The following is a 19,158-nucleotide window of genomic DNA, read 5'->3' as shown; positions in this document are numbered from 1 at the left end:
GTGTGTAAATGCACATGTATGCATGCAATTTTTTTTTCACGATTTTTGTTTTATAATTCTTAAGCAGACAGATCTAAAAAGTTTAAACTGAATCAAAGACTTTTTTTCTTTTGTGAGTTAAGGTGAAATTTAAACTCCTAAAAATTGCTATACACAGCCACCAAGAAGCACCCAGAATCTGTTCTTAAACCTTACTCTCTGAGTGGACTACAATATCTGACAGAAAAATTTTAGGCCTATTAATCGCTTTGCAGCACTTAAAACATATTGATAGCCTGTAGAAAAGGGAGTTAAGCCTCACATATGTAGACTCCATGGGAGTTTATCTTAAAAGTGTACGAACTTGAACAATGCTAACAAGACATGGCTGGTGGTGTTTCACAGTGTTACAATCTATTCTTATCTAGCCACTAGAGCAGATGTCCTAAGTAAAAGTCTTTATATGTCAATGAAGGCTGTCTAAAATACTTGGTAATGGTTGACAAGATTGGTTCCTCTGAATGATCAGACTGCAGGTTAGAGTTCAGCATTAACAAACTGTTATAAATGTTTTATTATAAAAAAATTTCCAGTTTTTTCAGTTTTTATAGGGACTTACGGAACTAAATTATAATGCAGAAAAATCAATATGACATAAGAAAGAATGACATTAAAATGACATAAGGGGCTTCCCTGGTGGCGCAGTGGTTGGGAGTCCGCCTGCCAATGCAGGGAACACGGGTTCGTGCCCCGGTCCGGGAAGATCCCACGTGCCGCAGAGCGGCTAGGCCCGTGAGCCGTGGCCGCTGAGCCTGTGCGTCCGGAGCCTGTGCTCCGCAACAGGAGAGGCCACAACAGTGAGGGGCCCGCGTACTGCAAAAAAAAGAAAAAATGACATAAAAATATAAAAATCTTTGCTTATTGTAAATATAATTTTCTCAATTTAAAAATTTGTGAAGAGTTCCTTTGAGAAGTAGCTAGAAACATTAACTGTCGTATGGTGAGAAACAGCCAGAAACATTAATGTTCAGTGGGAGCTGATGGAAAAGATGGTTCTATAGATGTTTAGACTGAAGAACTCACGGCCCTTGATAGGAGGTGCTCTGACACATCCAATTTGCTTGGTTCTTGTGGGTGCCATGTCTTTAGTTAATACTGTTCGAAAATGGAGTGGTCTTGAGGGCATTATGCTAAATAAGTCAGAGAGAAAGACAAATATTGTATCATCTCACGTATCAGAATCTAAAAAAACTAAATTCATAGATACAGCAAGCAGAGTGTGGTTGCCAGAGGTGGGGCATGGGGAGTGCGTGAAATGTGTGAAGGTGGTCAAGTGGTACAAACTTCCAGTTATAAGAGAATGTCCTACGACTAATGTACAGCATAGTTATGACAGTTAATAATACTGTATTACATATTTGAAAGTTGCTAAGAGAATAGATCTTAAAAGTTCTCATCACAAGGAAAAACATTTTTTAAAACTACGTGAGGTGATGTTTAACTAAACTTATTGTGGTAATCATTTTGCAGTATGTGCATATATCAAATCATTATGTTGTACACCTTAAACTAATACAATGTTATATGTCAATTATCTCAATAAAAATAGAAAAAAAATTTTTTAAGTGAAGTGGCATTTGAAATGAAGGAGCAAAACTGGACAGTACTGAACTTACAGAGAACGGAAATTGCTATGGATTCTAGAAAAACAGTGATCCTTGTATCTGCTGGGAGGTAACAGTGATTCCTGATTTTATAAGGAAAGAGTGAGGCAGTCCTGGGACCACAGAGCGAAAATTTAAAGATTTTATGAAACCTCATGAATTATTTAATCTTATTTTAATGGTAGCAAGGGTTAAATATAATGTACAATAGAACATGACTAACATTTTATCAAAACATGTTTTCTTTTATAATTTTCAGTATACCATGGACTCCCCTTTTTAAATGAAAAAATATCAGATGCTGTCAACGGAAAAACAATATACAAAGCTCTATACATGTAACTTTTCCAGAGGACACCTACTGTACAAAGCAAGTATATGGATTATTTCATTCAAATACGAGAATCTGCAATTTAACTATCAAGATGTAATTCTCCTTAAGATCTCTAACAATCTGCTAATTTCTTAAACACAAAATGTTTATTTGGTCTTTTAAACGACAGGCACCGCACCGTTAGAAAATGTATTTCACCTATGAATTAGACTTCTACTAGGCTTTAGCTCCAAGTGTACAGCACCAAAATCCATTTTAATAATATCAATATTATTAATACTGATTTTTTAATACATAGAATTTCATGCAAACTGGAAAAATTAGAACTTCCAATATGAATATAAAATTTTATAAAATGGGAAATTAAAAGCTTTTTAAAAAACAGCAATTTAAAAATGCAAAGAATAGTCTTTGCTTAGGTAACCAGATAAGTTTACATTGGTTACACTATAAAAACTTAAAGTCTTAGAAAATCTTTGGTTTAAAAATCAAGAGTATTTCACAACTCCAATCTGTTATAAAAAATTTTAGATAAATACAGAAATACTGAAAGTTACTAAAAGGGTAAGAGGTGCCAGATTTTTAAAGATCAAAGTAAACATCAGTTTTCTCCCTTGTCATTACAATTCTTGAAAGATTTTCTGCATTTAATCAGATCAATGTTCACCCTTATTTATTAAGAAATCTTTTCTTCAATTATATAATGAACTATTGTAGCTCAGAACTGGAATGGTACAAGGAAATCACTCAACTTCTTCATACTTTGATAAATAATAAGTGGAAAAGATATTACCCCAAGTATAACACACAATTTTAGGTGGGGCCCACCTACCTATATTTAAAAAAAAGCTTTGGGGAGGAAAGGGTAACATACTTAGCAATTTACTGACTGACTTACAGGGCAGGGCAAGCAAGGAAGCCTTGCTAAAAGTGTACTGGTAGCTCTGCACAGCTGCTCCATGCTGACTCCCCACCCTGCTGGAACTGTGCAGTCTCTAAAACCAAGTGCATTTCCAAAGTCATTTATGAAAGGAGAGAGGGAGAGAGCGAGCGAGAGTGAGCTTGACTTGCTAACTTGGAAAAACCTCCAGCACCCTATAACTGAAAGGGAATAGCAGTACAGTGCAAAGCCAGTCTTTGGCCCCTTTCAAACAATGGATACTGATTCCAAAAAAACACACACTCAGTCCTCATGAGGAAAGCTTTTGCCTGTTAAGAAGGCTTATTACTGTAGCATGCAAGGAGTTGCCTAGCTCATTAGATAAACTGTCCAACCCAAGACAAAGGAGCAGACATTTTATAATTCAATTTCAAGAAGTTTAAAAAAATTAACAATAGACCTCTCCCCTATTCTGGAAGGAGATTCCTCCTTTAGAAAAATCTCCCTGTAAGGGATACACCCAGGCCTGAATTGTCAAGGCCAGGACTGCTCAGACTCCTTTGCCCCTGTCGTCTGCAGCTGTAACGCCTCTGCCATCTCCTGCTCCGGAGCTGCCCTGAAATAGGACATGAATGCAGGCCCAAATTATCGATCATACTATTGGATCTGGAGTAGTCTTCCCACCACAGGACTACCGTTTAACTGTTCACCTTAATACTTTGAAGGATAGGAAGACAGCTTGTGTTATGAGAAATTGCTTTTATACAATGTAGACCAAAAAGTACAAGATGAAAGGAAACAGATTTATCTAACAGCCATTTTCCTTATTGGTTGGGAAAATCTGTAGTGAGTGGTGATTATATACCATTCAGACAATTCTGTGTTGCATGTAGGAACGTCTCACTATCCTGTGCAGCTCTTAATTTATACCCAGGCCAGTTTCTAATTTACCATCAGTAACCATCAATTTAAAGGACCGTTTTGCATGCTCCTCAGACTTAATCTCCACCATTTATTAACTTTGATTTCATGTGTTTAAAAACAGCTTTCTTTTTGCTTTTACCCTAAATAACTGAGAGCTGGCTATATGCCTTTTACAGGGAAGAAAAAAATAGCTTTCCTACTCAGATGCTTTTTTTTTTTACTATGAGCTTTCACAAAAATTTAATAATGCCCACATTATTGCAATGAAAAACGGTAACGAACTTAGACCTAACTACTTTTAAACAAAGTGTGTAACCTGGCTAAGCTGATGACTTTGTTGAAAAAAACTGTAGGTGTTGCTGAGACACCTTGGACAGGTGCAGTGCCATGGAATGCACAGGAGACTGCTTCCTCTCTCCTAGAGATCTGCTTTGACTCCAAAACACATGACCAGGTTTTGAGTCATCTGTTTTAAAATGCTGGCATTTTGCTTTCTTGATAGAAGCAGAAACCATACTCTTGCCAAGTTCATGTGTTCTGAAACTTGGAAAAGTCTCCTTGCCGTGGAATAAGGAAAGCTTTGAAGTTCCTTGTACCTAAGAGGTGCAACAACAATTCTGACATCAGCAATGTCCCTTTCTGACTTAAAAAAAGATTGGTCCTTAGAATGTTCATATTACTCTACATAAATGACTTCCTAAACTTTTTTATAATTGTATTTTTTTTAACCCAAGACTCATCATAAACCATTTAATTAAGCTAAATTAAAACTGATTTTAGCAGAAAGTAGAAATAATGCTTTAGAATACAAACTATCACCTACTAGTGATTTACAATCTGAAACTGGTAACAACTTAAACTAGATAAAAGATACATGTAGTTAAAAAAAAAAAGAATTTCCAGTCTTTTCCCTTCTCCCGAGGAAAATTTTACATCTGATATCACAACACGGGCCCTTGGCAAACTTTCAAAGTCTTCCAAAGATTACATGTTGGCAGACTTACTGGTGGTCTCCTTCAACTCGTCTCTTGCGAACTATGAGAAAAAGAATGTTGGAAATCCCTGTTAGTTTGTACAATGTTAATTTGCTTGTGACAAGTTTCTGTGTGATCCAGTTAGAGTTGTACAAAAATGGATTGTCCATTTGCAGTTCAGACGGCCATTAAAATAAAAAACTCACATCCTTCACCATGGTTACTTACCTGTTAAGAACTGAGGGGCTAAGCTCAGCTGTGCTTACACTGCAGTAACATTAGAAATCTACAACAGAATGGTCAGCAGTCACCTACAAGCCACTGTGCCTGTCTCATTTGTGTATTAAAATTTATACCTCCATTAAAAAATGACTAATAACTTACTGTATTAAATTTTGAAATGACATTCAGGCAGCTGGGATTAGAAAGTATTAAACGTAACTATTTGCATGCTCTTCTGATTAATTCCTCAGTTTGTGCAAGAACATACCAAAAATAGTATTATCAGTTTCAAAGGTAAAGTGACTTGCTGCTACTGCTCTCCAAATTTTCCTTCTCTTATCTCCTGCAAAATGAGCCACTTCAGGGCTCTGAGAAAACAACAAATGCAAAGTAATGAAGATCTTAGACCCTGGTAATGTGGTGATGTCACATCTCACTACCAAAAACTTGGGAAGCCACAGTGGTTGGGTGCACATCTGAGGACCCCCAGCTTCTTCCCGGGCTGGTGACCCTGAGCCGCTTGGCTGTGCTCACTAGCAGCAGGGCAAAGTCTTCAGTGTCAGGGTCTTGCTACCTTCACTCTCACCTGTCAGCTACCAGAGAATATTTGCTGAGAGCCACCAGGTCAGGGCTCCTCAGCATTGTGGCAACTCCTATTTAGAGAAGAAAACGAACACAGGTTCTGGAGTCAGCAAGAGTGGGAATCTGTTGCTTTTTGTGGTTTGCTCTTTGGCAAGTAAGGTAACCTCTCTGAGCCCCAACTCATCCTCTGTAACAGGGGATAATGATACCTGTACCTCACGGCTGTGCGAGTAAAGTCTGCTTAGTGTAGTGTTAATATAGAAAACATTCAGTGAGGGGTACTCAGCCTCATGACCCACCACAGTGGGGTCACGGGATGGTCCTGAGGTCAGCCATCTTTTCGGGATGAGGAAAGTCAATTTAGCTTTTATAAAGCTAGAGGATTTGCATGTATACATAATTGGTTTTGATACTCTAACCAGTAAGTTCCTCTGTTTAAGTTACATTGTTGGTCTATTAATTTCTATACTCTCTTCTGTGGAAGCAAGTAGGAAGACACCTGCCTTTGTTCAGCCTGAATTGGCCGTTTTAACAGAGGAATGAAAAGCTAACAGGTGCACTGGCCTCCTGGCCAGGCTACGAATTCTGCTCTCATGCTGTTCTGACTGCTGGCTTCTGTTCACTGGCCTTCAAGAGATGAGACTGGACAGTCAAGTGATGCACATAAAAGCTTGTCCAGAAAATAAAAACCAGGAGGACTGAAGTATCAGTTCCCCATGAACATTTTTATACTTATTTAACTAGGCGCACCCCAACTCTAATTTCAGTCCATGTTAATGAACAAGTTTCATGTATTTACTGAAATATTAGGGGAAGAAATCAAATGGAGAACTGAGTCCTCAAATGCAAACTTAATTCATGTATATGGATCTCTGAAGAACATGGATATATCTGAAAGGCAAAGCACATAGTTCTTTAGGGTAGAACATTTCCAAGAAAATTTTGAATTGCAGTAGTGTTTGGATGTTATTGGCAGACCATTTCAGATGTTAAAAAGCATGTTATTAAAAAAATGCACATTATAAACAAGATCAATAGGACAGATGGAACAAACAAAACAAGTATAGAAAATTAATTATGTAGTCAGCTAGTGTTAAGGTAGTAACGTGAGACAAAGTTCAATCGAATACTGCACGTACACCATATAACCTCTTTGCTGTTATAGCCGTGATACTCCTTAGCTGAAGAGATGGCGAGTAGGTAGGATTATTTCAATGAAAAGTTGAGACTAAGAAAACAATGAGAGAGGGAAAGACAGTATCAAAATCAGAACACTAAAGCTCTGATGTAGCCCCATTTGCAAGGTGAAGAAAAACTATATGCCCCAGAGATGCTGTACAAGTTTCAAGTCTTGTGCTCCAATATCTCTGTCCAGTTACTGCATACTAGAATGCAAGTAAGAAGACGGTTTTTAGGCTTGCCACCTTGATCCACAGGCAGAGATCAAAGTGCAGGGCTAAGAAACAAATCCAGCTGAGGGTGGATGGAGGCCCGGCTGCTGTTGCTGTGACACAGCACAGCAGAGGGAGGGGGGCAAAGAGCACTTCTGACCCCTCTTCCTCACTTTGTGCCCACTTGTTACCTCAGCAGTTCTTCAGTTCATCCTGTGGATGAAAGACTAATAAATTCGGCCCCATTAACAATTCTTTGGCAATTTCTTTCCAAAATCCACTCCACTAATATAAGTTCTCGATACTTCATGATTAGTCCATTGCCAATAAGTCCTAACTAATCTCATTTCTTCTCTATATCCAGAAGAGTAATTAGAATAGTGTTTTTGAAGTATCATTTTAATCATGCACTCAGTGGCTTATAATGGCTCTCAAATGCCTCCACATAAAGTCCAAAGGAAGCTAAGTTCCTTACCACGTAATTTTAGTGCCTCCTATCAGCATTCCCTCTTAATCCGCTGAAATAATTTTTTTTTATTCTGTTAGCTTCAAATAGCAAGTGCTTGTTGAAAGTTTATTCTGGATCCTGCATCCTGTTATGAGAGTCACTTCTCAAAATCTGCAGGCTGTCTTCAGCATATAAATAACTTGCTTACTCCCAAATCTGAGCTTTTATTCATGCAATTCCTCACTCCAGGAATGTCCTTATTCTCATTTCATGCCTAAGACCCATGTCTGAAGATCTGGTTTGGATCAGAGTGAACAGCATGGGGAGGGCGGGCAGCTTGTCTAGAGACCTGCCAGCACACAGCTGTGTACCGTTTCTCACCTCTGCTTCGTGTCAGACTGCACCTTCTTCTGCACGGCCTCCTCATCCTCTATTACACACGCCTATGCACAGCAGCTCCTCGACTGCTCAGTGTTGACATAAAGCAGCGAGGGAACTGTTTTCATCTGCTCCCCTCACCTTCCATCTGCCAAAATCTTCCTTGCTCTAACATTAGGCCCTCTTTTCTTAGAAAGATCTGGGCAAAGCACCTGCCATAACAGGCTCACAGAAGAGCACAACTGCTGAGGCCCTGAAAGGCTGGCGTCCCTTTCACATGCAGGGATGTGCACGTGCAGACTTTCACTCTGCTGCTTGCCGGCACTGCCTCCTCGGGGAGGGGCACAGCTGACAGACATGGCTAGGGCTACAAATACGTCGGTGGGATCCTGGGACAGCTAAGGTGGTTTCTGAGGAAAGGAAGAATGGAGACACTTCTGGCTTAAGTTTATAGCTGCTTAGTTACCAGAAATTTCAACTTTAACCAGGATTCAAATTCTACTACTTTTTTTTACTTAATAAATATTAAGTACCTACTATTGTCACACATGGTTTTAAAGAAAGTTGTGAATTCACCAGATACACATGGCCCCTGACCTCCAAAAGCTTAAAGTCTTTGAAAATAGGCTATTACAATGAAGTATAACCTAGTAAGTAAAAAACTAACTTTTTAGAGCCAACAATGTATACGTTCTTAAGGTTCTCTATTTATGAAGTTCAGTTAGACTTGAGAAACACTGCTCTAAAAAGCAAAATTAAATTCCTGAAGGAAAAAAAATAGAAGCCAACGAATGAAGCAACACTAAAATATTAGCATGACCTTGCAAACTACATCTAAAATCAACAATACACCAAAACACACCAAATTTCTCTTTTAAAAAGCAAGACGCTAAAATCTTCCATGGGAAACTACAGTCATCAAAGGACAGAAAGGGTTTGAACTAATACTTTTCACAGTGATCTGGATTAAAGGAATGAGGCTGTAGTTCTGCTCCAGAAATCTTTAAAACACTGCAAACTCAAATATGGCCAAAGCCTAGAAGAACTGCATAACGGTGAAATGTGACTCGCTTTAAGAAGTACTATTTTAATTCTTGTCTAAATGCATTTTTTAAAGTACTTCAATGACAAACACCAAACTTAAAACTCAGGTTAAAACTACTTTAGGGACTTCCCTGGTGGCGCAGTGCTTGGGACTCCATGCTCCCAATGCAGGGGGCCCGGGTTCAATCACTGGTCCGGGAAGTGGATCCCACATGCATGCTGCAGCTAGAAGTTCGCATGCCACAACCAAGGAACCACCGAGCTGCAGCTGGGGAACCCACAAGCCGCAACTGAGGAGACCGCTTGCCTCAACCAAGGAGCCCTCGTGCTGCAACTGGGAGCTGAGAGGCCAGCAAGCCGCAGCTAAGGAGCCCTCCTGCTGCAACTGAGACCTGAAGCAACCAAATGGATAATAAATAATTTTTTTAAAAAAACTATAATTGTTTTATATTTTACCATATAAAACTGAATTTCTATCTAGGCCTTTGATCAAAAGGGCAAAACTTTCCTATAACATTGAAATCTTTGTTTTACTAACTCCAAGAGGTGACTTGTAATTGAGAACAAAATATTTTTTAGGGAAGCATTTTTTATAATGTTTGTTGTAGAAAACTATTTCACTAAAAGCTGTGAAATAGGTTGTCACCCACTAACCTATAATCACTACAACCTCATTTAAACTGAACTATAATTCAGTGAGTATTATAAAGGACTGTGTGGATTTTAGAAACAAAAGCCAAATAATCTTCCTGTGTAAAAATGTATTTTAAAAAAAGTCCCTCCAATACATTAGCTTAATGATACAATTCAGAAATTCAGTTTCACACCGAATATGTCTTACCTAAGTCATTATTTTTTGTTATAGCATTAGCTGCCCTGGTTCGGGGTCCCTGCTGCGTAAACTGATACCCAAATTTAAGGATATTGGTATTTTCCTCAAGCATCTTGGCCATTTCCAATTCTACAGCCGTCCCCAACTGCTGCCTCTGGAATAATTGAAAATAAAGAATAGTATTAATGAGCTAGATCAAAATACTTTTTCAGGTACATGCTGATTCCTTAAAAATTTTCCCAAGTCTTACACCATACATAAAAGAAACAAAAATGTTAAGTTTAGTGTATGATCATACAGACATCAAAAAAATGTGGATTATTACAGTGAGAAACCACTTCATACCCACTAGGATGACTATAATCAAAAAGACAGACAATAGGGGCTTCCCTGGTGGTGCAGTGGTTGAGAGTCTGCCTGACGATGCAGGGGACACGGGTTCGTGCCCCGGTCCGGGAGGATCCCACATGCCACGGAGCGGCTGGGCCCGTGAGCCATGGCTGCTGAGCCTGCACGTCCGGAGCCTGTGCTCCGCAACGGGAGAGGCCACAACAGTGAGAGGCCCGCGTACCGCAAAAAAAAAAAAAAAAAAAACGATAGTAAGTGTTAGCAAGGATATGGAAAAATTGGGAGCTTTAGGCATGCTGGCAGGAATGTAAAATGGTACAACTGTTATGGAAAACAATTCGGCTATTTCTCAAAAGGTTAAACACAGAGTTACCATATGACTCAGCATTTCCACTCCTATGTATATACCCATGAGAAGTGAAAACATATATTCATATAAGAATCTGTACATGAATGTTCACAGCAGCATAGCTGTACAATTCGAAAAGTGGAAACAACCCAAGTGTAATAGATTATTCAGCCATAAAAAGGAACAGGTACTGATATATGCTACAACATGAATAAACCTCCTTAACATTTTGCTAAGTGAAAGAAGGAAGACACAAAAGGTCACATATTACATAACTCCATTGATATGAACTATCCAAAATAGGCAAATGCACAGAGACAGAAAGTAGATTCGTGGTTGCCAGGGGTTGGTGGGAAGGGCGACTAGGAAGTGACTGCTGATGGGTGTGGAGTTTCTTTTTGGGGCAATGAAGATGTTCTGGAGTTAGACAGTGGTGATGGTTGCACAACTCTATGAATATACTAAAAAGCATTTAATTGTATACTTTAAAAGAGTAAATTTTATGGTAAGTGAATTATATCTCAATAAAAAAATTGGAAACTGATTAAATAGCATTCTGGTTAAATTTTAAGATATAACTCTTCTTTCCACCTTCATAATCTACAAAATTTACTTACTTTGAAGGATTAAAGGAGTCATTTACCACATATTTTTTTAAAATAACTTAAGTTATTTTTCAAATAAAATAGACTGAAGTGTTTTAGTCAAATGTGTAATGTTGTTTTATTTTTAGTTCATTACCACTCTGTATGGAAACACCTCTAACATGTATATTTCTCTGCTTCTTTAAAGAAAAGTGCGTCTGGCATGGGTGACCCAGCATTATCTTACAGTGTCAGTCAGCACTGAATGTGGCTGCATAGGAGTATGTGTCTCTGGGTAACCTGGGTACTGGAGTTTTCTGTTTTTCACTGAGCCTGTTCTGTTCACCTACTGTGTCTGGGACTGACATGCTACAGATGCAAAAATTCTATTATGTGGATCTTGCCACCGAAGAGCTGAAAAATTTGAGGATGGACTGTCGTCACCTGTAAGAATTATTCCAGTTCAAAACAGCCAGCCATCTAAATTCTCTTAAGACCAACCAGGGAGAGTTGCTTGTATACCTTTCTATACATTAAGTTAATATTCTGGATGCCCCAAATGTTCTCTCATCCCTTTTCAGGACCACCTTCCGAAGGGTTCCCTGAAAGCCCTCCTCCCACCCACCTCCTGAGTCCCTCTGAGCCCTGCACAGAGTGTGGGCTGTAGTTTCCTCAAAGCTGCTGCTGTACATCACTGACCTGATTGTCAATTTTCAGCTCAGCCAGGGTTTCATTATCTCTCAAAGCATCAATCAGTGCTAGAATCCCAGCTCCTGTAATAAAGTTGGACTCCATATTTAAGCTCTTCAAATTTTTGTTCACTCTTAGCATCTCTGCAAAAGCCTGGAAATTAAAGAAAATATTTGGAGATTACAGTTTGACAGCACCTAGTAAATAAACACTGAACAAGCCTGAAACAAATACACAAATCAATACAACTGCTTTAATGTTTCTTATTAGATTGTTTTAGCTTGACACACTACACCTCACAGGTCTCACATGTATCTGTTTTCACATGCACTTGGTCACAGACTTTAGATTTTTTTTTTGTCATGTGTAATTCCCCATCGGTAACATTCTCTACCGCTATTCATTCCTACTTCCACTTCATGCTTCTTTCTCCTGCGTGTCTCATACTTTCTCTGAGTCTCTGTGTAGGAGTAACTTCATCAATGTCTCTTTGCTTTTTTATTTCCCTTTGCCGGCACTGCACAGCATTCAGGATCGTAGTTCCCTGACCAGGGATCAAACCCACACCCCTCTGCAGTGGGAGCGCAGAGTCTTAACCGCTGGACTGCCAGGGAAGTCCCGTCAATTTCTCTTTGGAACATCTTTTCTTACTTGCGTCCTGCTGCAGCTGGGTTACTGTGAAGCCCAAATGAGGGTAAATTATGGACTAATTTCCAAGGCAGGGACCAAAAGGACTGCCTAAGGCAGAAGGCCAGAAAAGATCACAGATGACTGGAACTGAGAAAGCACAAAAACTATGGAGAAGGGGCTAACTAAATATTCAAAGAACGGTATGTTTTCCATCTGCTTCCGTTACATTTCTCACAGGATATGGCAGTGCTAGGCATTTGTGCAGTGCCAGTGCTTAATAAGTGCTATACTGATTAATTAACAAAGCCTGTAAGTGAGCAGACGTGAAAGAGAAGGGAGGGGGGAGGAGGAAGAAGAGGAGTGTGAGTTTATTTACAAAGCCCTGCAGAGGCGTCAAAAGAAAGGCCAAACTCCAGAGAATATGGGTAAGATCAAGCTTAAAATTAAAGTCAAGTTAAAGAAAAGGCAATACTGCGCAGTGATACTAGAAAGAACTGGGGACAGATATCTACACACTTGAACATTCTAATAGCAACAACTGGCTATGTGACTTGGAGCAAATCCCTTATCCATCCATCTGTACACACATTTATTAAAATATTACAATGGCCTATTTTTGATACGTACTGTTCTGTAAATTCAGAAAGAAAACATACAAGTCTCTACCTAATGGAACTTACATTTTAGTGGGGGGCCCACATAGTAAGTAAGCGAAATGTAATGTCAGATGGTAAAAAGGGCTATAGAGGAGGAAAAAAAGGCATAGCAGGGTGGATGGGGAGGGCTGGGGGTAGGAGTGGGGTTGCTGTTTTATATACGGGGGTCAGGAAAGGCCTCACCTGGAAGGTGACATCTGAGCAAGGACTGAAATAATTTAAGTGATGAAGTAAAATTACGTGGAATATCTTCAGGGAGAAAGTTCTAGGCAGGAGGAACAAGTGTAAAGGCTCTCAGTTGGGAGCATGCACGGCATGTTTGAGGGAGAGCAAGGAGGCTGTATGGCTGGAGCAGAATGAAAGAAACAGCAAGAGGGGAGATGAGGTCTGCTCATGTAAGGCCTCATTAGGCCACTGAAAGATTCTGATTTTTGCTTAGTGAGACAGAGAACTGCTGGAGGGTTCTGAGTACAGGAATGAGAACATTTAAGTTTTAAGAGTCACTTCTGATGCTGTGTATAGAGATGAAGCAGGCAGCTCAATTAGGATAATCCAGGTGAGAGAAGTCAGTGGCTTGGACCAGGGTGGTAGCTGTGAAAATGGTGAGACGTGGTTGGATATACAGGAAATATTTGAAGACACAGCTGGATATACATTTAAAGTTGTGAGAAAGGGACGTCAAGGATCACTCCATTATTATTATTATTTTATTTTTTTGACTTCAGCAAATGAAAGAGTGAAGTTGCCATTTAGTGAGATAGGAAAGAGTGTGAGAGAGGCAGGTATGGGACGTAAGTCAGGAGTTTGATTTGGGACTTGGGTTTGAGACGTCTGTTAGATATACAAGTAAAGCTGTTAAGCAGTAGCTGGACATGGGTTTGGAGTTGAGGGGAGAGGTGTGAACTGGAGATAATAATATTGGGAGTCATCAGCATGCATAGATAATATATAGCAATGAAACAGAATGAAATCACCCAGAAAGTGAGTGCAGATAGAGAAAAGAAGAAAGACCAGAACTGAGCTCTGAGCCATTTAGGTGTTCAGATGTTGGGGAGATGAGGAGGAACCAGTGTAGGGACCAGAGAGGTAGGAGGAGAATCAAAGGGAGTGCTATCCTCAAAGCCAAGAAGAAAAGGGTTTATACCCTGATCAGGTGGGATTTACCCCAGAAATGCAACGTTGATTTAACATATAAAAATTAATCAGGGGCTTCCCTGGTGGCGCAGCGGTTGAGAGTCCGCCTGCCGATGCAGGGGACACGGGTTCGTGTCCGGGAAGATCCCACATGCCGCGGAGCGGCTGGGCCTGTGAGCCATGGCCGCTGAGCCTGCGCGTCCGGAGCCTGTGCTCCGCAGCGGGAGAGGCCACAACAGTGAGAGGCCCGTGTACCGCAAAAACAAAACAAACAAACAAACAAAGTTAATCAATGTGGGACTTCCCTGGTGGTGCAGTGGTTAAGACTCCGCCTGCCAATGCAGGGGACATAGGTTTGATCCCTGGTCCAGGAAGATTCCACATGCCGCAGAGCAACTAAGCCTGTGCGCCACAACTACTGAGCCTGCATTCTAGAGCCCGCGAGCTGCAACTACTGAGCCCACGTGCCTAGAGCCCGTGCTCCACAACAAGAGAAGCCACTGCAATAGAAGCCTGCGCACCGCACTGAAGAGTAGCCCCCGCTCGCCACAACTAGAGAAAGCCCATGCACAGCAACGAAGACCCAATGCAGCCAAAAATAAAAAATGAAATAAATAATAAAATAATTATTAAAGCAATTAATCAATGTAATATACCATATTAACTGAATAAAGGACCACGTGAATAAAGCCACATGATCACCTCAATAGACACAGAAAAAGCATCTGATAAAAATTCAACACTATACATCCATAAATGGAACCCTCTGCAGGTGTTAAAAGAATGATGTATAATTTTATATGTTGATATGAAAAGATCTCTGAGATACACGGTTAAGTGAAAAATTAAGTTGCAGAACAGCCTACACTGCATGACTCCATTTATGTTTAAAAAATTTCATAGAAAGGAAATACCGAAAAAAGTAAACATAAAATGGTAGTAAATAGTGTATTGCCTAATAGTAAACATCAATTGAAAAAGAGTAAATTTTTCTTTTTTTTACTGATATTTGCTTTTATTGATTGTTGCACATCATGGTTACTAACAGTTGATCTTAAAACACAGTTTTGAAACTACATTAAAAAATTATTTTAGTTTTTAAATTTATTTTTTATTGAAGTATAGTTGAATTAAAAGAGAGTAAATCTTGTTCATAAAATCAGTTTAAGCACCTTTGTAACATGCCCTGGTATTACACAGCCATAATTTCGATATTATTAGTAGTTAGCTTACTTACAACAGCAACGGGGTCATTGCTTCGGGTGGCTGCAAGACTGAAATATTTCACATGTGTGTTGGTTTCCAAAGCCTTTGCAAAATCTTTTAGGGTTGGAATTGGGATATTCTTGAAAGACAAAGAAAAATGTGAAACATTATTACATTTTAGGTTTCAGGAAATTCAGTCCATTAATCAAATACATCTGTACTTTCTTTTTTGCATTAAAATGTATTCAGAAATTATGTAACATACAACCGCTGGTCTACAACTGAAAACAAACAACTCAGCCTCCTTCTTACTTCTTTGATTTCTCTATTATGGTACAAACTGTTGGCATAGAGCAGAGCATACATCACTGTTTCTCTAGCTTTGAGGTTAAAGAAATTCTTTTTAATTATTTGTATTATGAGAAGTCAGCCCTTGAGTACTCAAAGTGGATCCACTTTTCTACAAAGAGAAAGATGTGGGAATCTACTTATGATGACTCCTGAGGCAGATGACATACTGTTTTCAGTCACTCAAGCTGCAAGGTATTAAGAGAGATTAACACTACATTTCTTGAAATGAGGAAAGAGATAGTTTTAGGAGACACTGATCTTTCCCCTTGGTACCAAGACTTCAATTTCCTGTAGCCTGCCTATTTTCAGATTGTTACTATTGATTTAGAGACAGACATACACTGAATTGAACTGAATTTTTTTAAAAAATAAGACTAGTGATCAACTAGGGCTATTAGCTTTCCCCAAGGCTTTTCCCCCTCCACTCACAGGAAGGAACACCCACAAAAAGAGCACAGAGGTCTTATTCCCTAGGTTCTTGTAATTTCCACATGTTCTCCCTTCCTCCAATTCAGATATATTAAGATTTAAAATGAGGAATCTGTAATGAAGCTATTATACAATGGCTAATACGTTGAGATCATCTGAGTTTACTCTTTGGTAATTAATTATCCCTGTGCCCTCCTAACTCATTTCTTCTTTCTTTACTCCAAGGAAGAGTTGCATTTTAAAAATCCCAGTGAGATCCCACAAAGCCCAATTCTAGGTGTTTACTCAAGAGAAATGAAAACATACATTCACACAAAAACCTGTATGTGAATGTGTATAGTGGCTTTATTTATAATCATCCCAAACTGGAAGCAACTCATATGTCTATCAACTGGTGAACGGACACACAAACTGCAGCACATCCAGACAAAGGAATGCTGCTCTACAACACAAAGGAGCAAACCACTGAGACACGCAACAGCATGGACGAGTCTCAAATGTACTGTGCGAAGTGAAAGAAACCAGACTCAACGGCTACACACTATATAGTTCCATTTATATGAAATTCTGGAGAAGGCAGAACAATAGGGAAAGGAAACAGATCCCTGGTTGTCAGGTGCTAGAGCTGGTGGCAGGGAATGATGACACAGGGTTGTGACATGTTCTATATCTGACTGTGGTGGTAGTCGTACAACTGTATCAATTTGCTTTAACTCATAGAACTGCACACTAGAAAGGGAGAATTTCACTATATATACCTTATAGCTCAAGAGAGCTGATTAAAAAAGCAAAACCTGAAAGGCTAAAATGCTCCTAAAAGTGGGCAGTACTTTGGAAGCCCGAGAGGTATACTCTGACAGTCTGTAGAGTTTATATTTCTATGTGATAGCCTTTAAAAAGTAAATCAGAAAAATACTATAATACTTTAACTTCTAAAATCGAAGGAATCTATGTTAGTATACTACTAGAAGTAAAAACTTTACTATTAAGTAGAAAGGATTAGACTATATCGAAACTGCCCAGCTCTCATCCTAGATCCAACTGACTCAAAGCAATTCAAAACAACTTTTTGTTTGCTTATCACACCTACCTTTATGTTATTCAAATTAACTTCAACAAGACGAACATCATTTTCTTTAATTCTCTGTAAACTCTCTTCAACATTGGTTGGATTTGGGGGCTCATCAAATACTGGAAGAATCTTTTCACCTTTTACCACATCTGTAGCAACAAATGAAAAGAGCAAGAGTGTAACTGGTTGATACTATTACAGTGAATGCATATATTAACTTGGAAACACACAGCACACATACACAAACATATTCAGTAGAACAAATTTATAAGTTTCTTTCCCCAAATTTCTTTTTTTTTTTTTTTGCGGTACGCGGGCCTCTCACTCTTGTGGCCTCTCCCGTTGCGGAGCACAGGCTCTGGACGCACAGGCTCAGCAGCCATGGCTCATGGGCCCAGCCGCTCCGCGGCATGTGGGATCTTCCCGGACTGGGGCACGAACCGGTGTCCCCTGCATCGGCAGGTGGACTCTCAACAACTGCGCCACCAGGGAAGCCCTCCCCAAATTTCTAAAAGATCCTTTATGTGCTCCCACATAAAGCACTGAAATAAAATTTTACTGAATATAAATACCAAACATAATTCGTTTAATTTGTTTGCAGTGTATCAGCCTTCAAAAATGAGTATTTTCACTGCCTCTTGCCTCGGTGTATTACAAGATATCTTTACCATGAAAATATAGTTGATGACACAAGCTGGTGATCCCATTTATTTTTAGCAATGTTCAAGATAAAGTTCTCATATGACAAAATCTAACAACTCATCAGTTTCTCTGAGGTTTGACTAGTAATTAATTCAAAGGCAGTAAGAATCAGAGACATGAACAAACACAGCCTCCACAAAGAGTGAGTTGACAGAAGGACACACTGCCTGTTCCTCCTGTGGGGAGGACTATGCAATGGGAAAGGGCAGAGGACTCTTATCAGGAAGAAGAGTAGAAACAGGGAATGGGGAGACAGAGAAAGGTAATGGTGCATAGAAGAACTACTGAGACAGGAATTCCCTGCCCTCCCCTTCATCCTACAGCCCAATCCTTCACCATTTATACCCACACACATGGCCAGAATACAGCTATTCAAAACTGAAAGAGGACCCAGAAGCCTTGAACCCTCTAGTGAGATGTAAATGCGCTCTGAGGTATGTGTGGAGGTCCATGAACACCTATAAGAGATAAACTTTTATGGATATATTTTCTGGGGAGAACACCTAGAGCATCAGATTCTTAAAGACGAGAATGACCACAACATTAAGAGCAAGTGACATGGAAAGACTGACAGGGTCACAGTGAGTCTGGCTTAGTTATTCCCTGCTGCCCTCCTCTAGCTTTTAGGAGCAAAACTCACCTTAAGACAAAGTATATTGCTTACTCATCCAATAAATTCCTGCTAAGAGTACCTTGTTCTTTTCAAATATCACACACACACACACACACACAGACACCCTCCTACACACAGCATCCTGAAGAGATCAGCTCAGACAAAAGTCTGAAAATTAATTTCCTGAGGACAGTTGAAAGATCAGCAAGGCAGTCTTCTTCAACATGGTAGATCAAGGGGACTGGAGAAAATCTTCCTCACTGAATGGAAAATTCAATGAGCTCTTCCTCAATTCTAAATTTTCTACAACCAAAAAATTCCTTTTGTTCTCTGCAGAATGCGTATAAAGAGCCTTGCTCTATAATGAAATAATGGATCCAGTCAACAGGATGTGGAAACCATTAAGAAAGGTTCATGGGGAACTTTAATTGGATGGATCAGGTTGCCAAAATTTGAGTCCACTGATCAATCTTAACACATTCCCCAAAGAGGAAGGACCAGACTTGATATACTTCCTAATGTGATTCAATCATTACCCAGGAAGCATTCTTGCCAAAAAAAATTAAAAACTGCACCTGAATTTGATCAAGCGTCTAGAAAACAACAGTTTACAGAAACACAGGAGGTAGACAGAAACAAGTAAAATGATACCACAAGGTTGCAATCAGCCAAATCCAGAATGTGGAAGATTCTACATGACAACACAGTTTCTTCAAGGGCTAAATGCCATGAAGAAAGTGGG

General features: G+C 39.5%; 1 protein-coding gene across 3 annotated transcripts in view; it reads right to left on the bottom strand.

The window, feature by feature from the left end:
• Nucleotides 1-1,829: 1,829 nt before the first annotated feature.
• The window catches only part of TMOD3 (tropomodulin 3), an 89,423-nt gene continuing 72,094 nt past the window's right edge, over nucleotides 1,830-19,158 (bottom strand). For all 3 annotated transcript variants that reach the window (XM_082841311.1, XM_082841310.1, XM_082841312.1), the window contains 5 exons: nucleotides 17,120-17,250; nucleotides 15,281-15,388; nucleotides 11,633-11,776; nucleotides 9,662-9,806; nucleotides 1,830-4,816 (listed from right to left, as the gene is read on the bottom strand). In XM_082841311.1, coding sequence (XP_082697437.1) covers nucleotides 4,782-4,816; nucleotides 9,662-9,806; nucleotides 11,633-11,776; nucleotides 15,281-15,388; nucleotides 17,120-17,250 — 563 coding nt within the window. In that variant the 3' untranslated portion in view covers nucleotides 1,830-4,781. The remainder of the gene's footprint in view (nucleotides 4,817-9,661; nucleotides 9,807-11,632; nucleotides 11,777-15,280; nucleotides 15,389-17,119; nucleotides 17,251-19,158) is intronic.

Source organism: Leucopleurus acutus (genome assembly GCF_964270905.1).
Source record: "Leucopleurus acutus genome assembly, chromosome: 1".
Lineage (NCBI taxonomy): Eukaryota > Metazoa > Chordata > Mammalia > Artiodactyla > Delphinidae > Leucopleurus > Leucopleurus acutus.
This window is presented reverse-complemented; position numbering and strand designations above follow the sequence as displayed.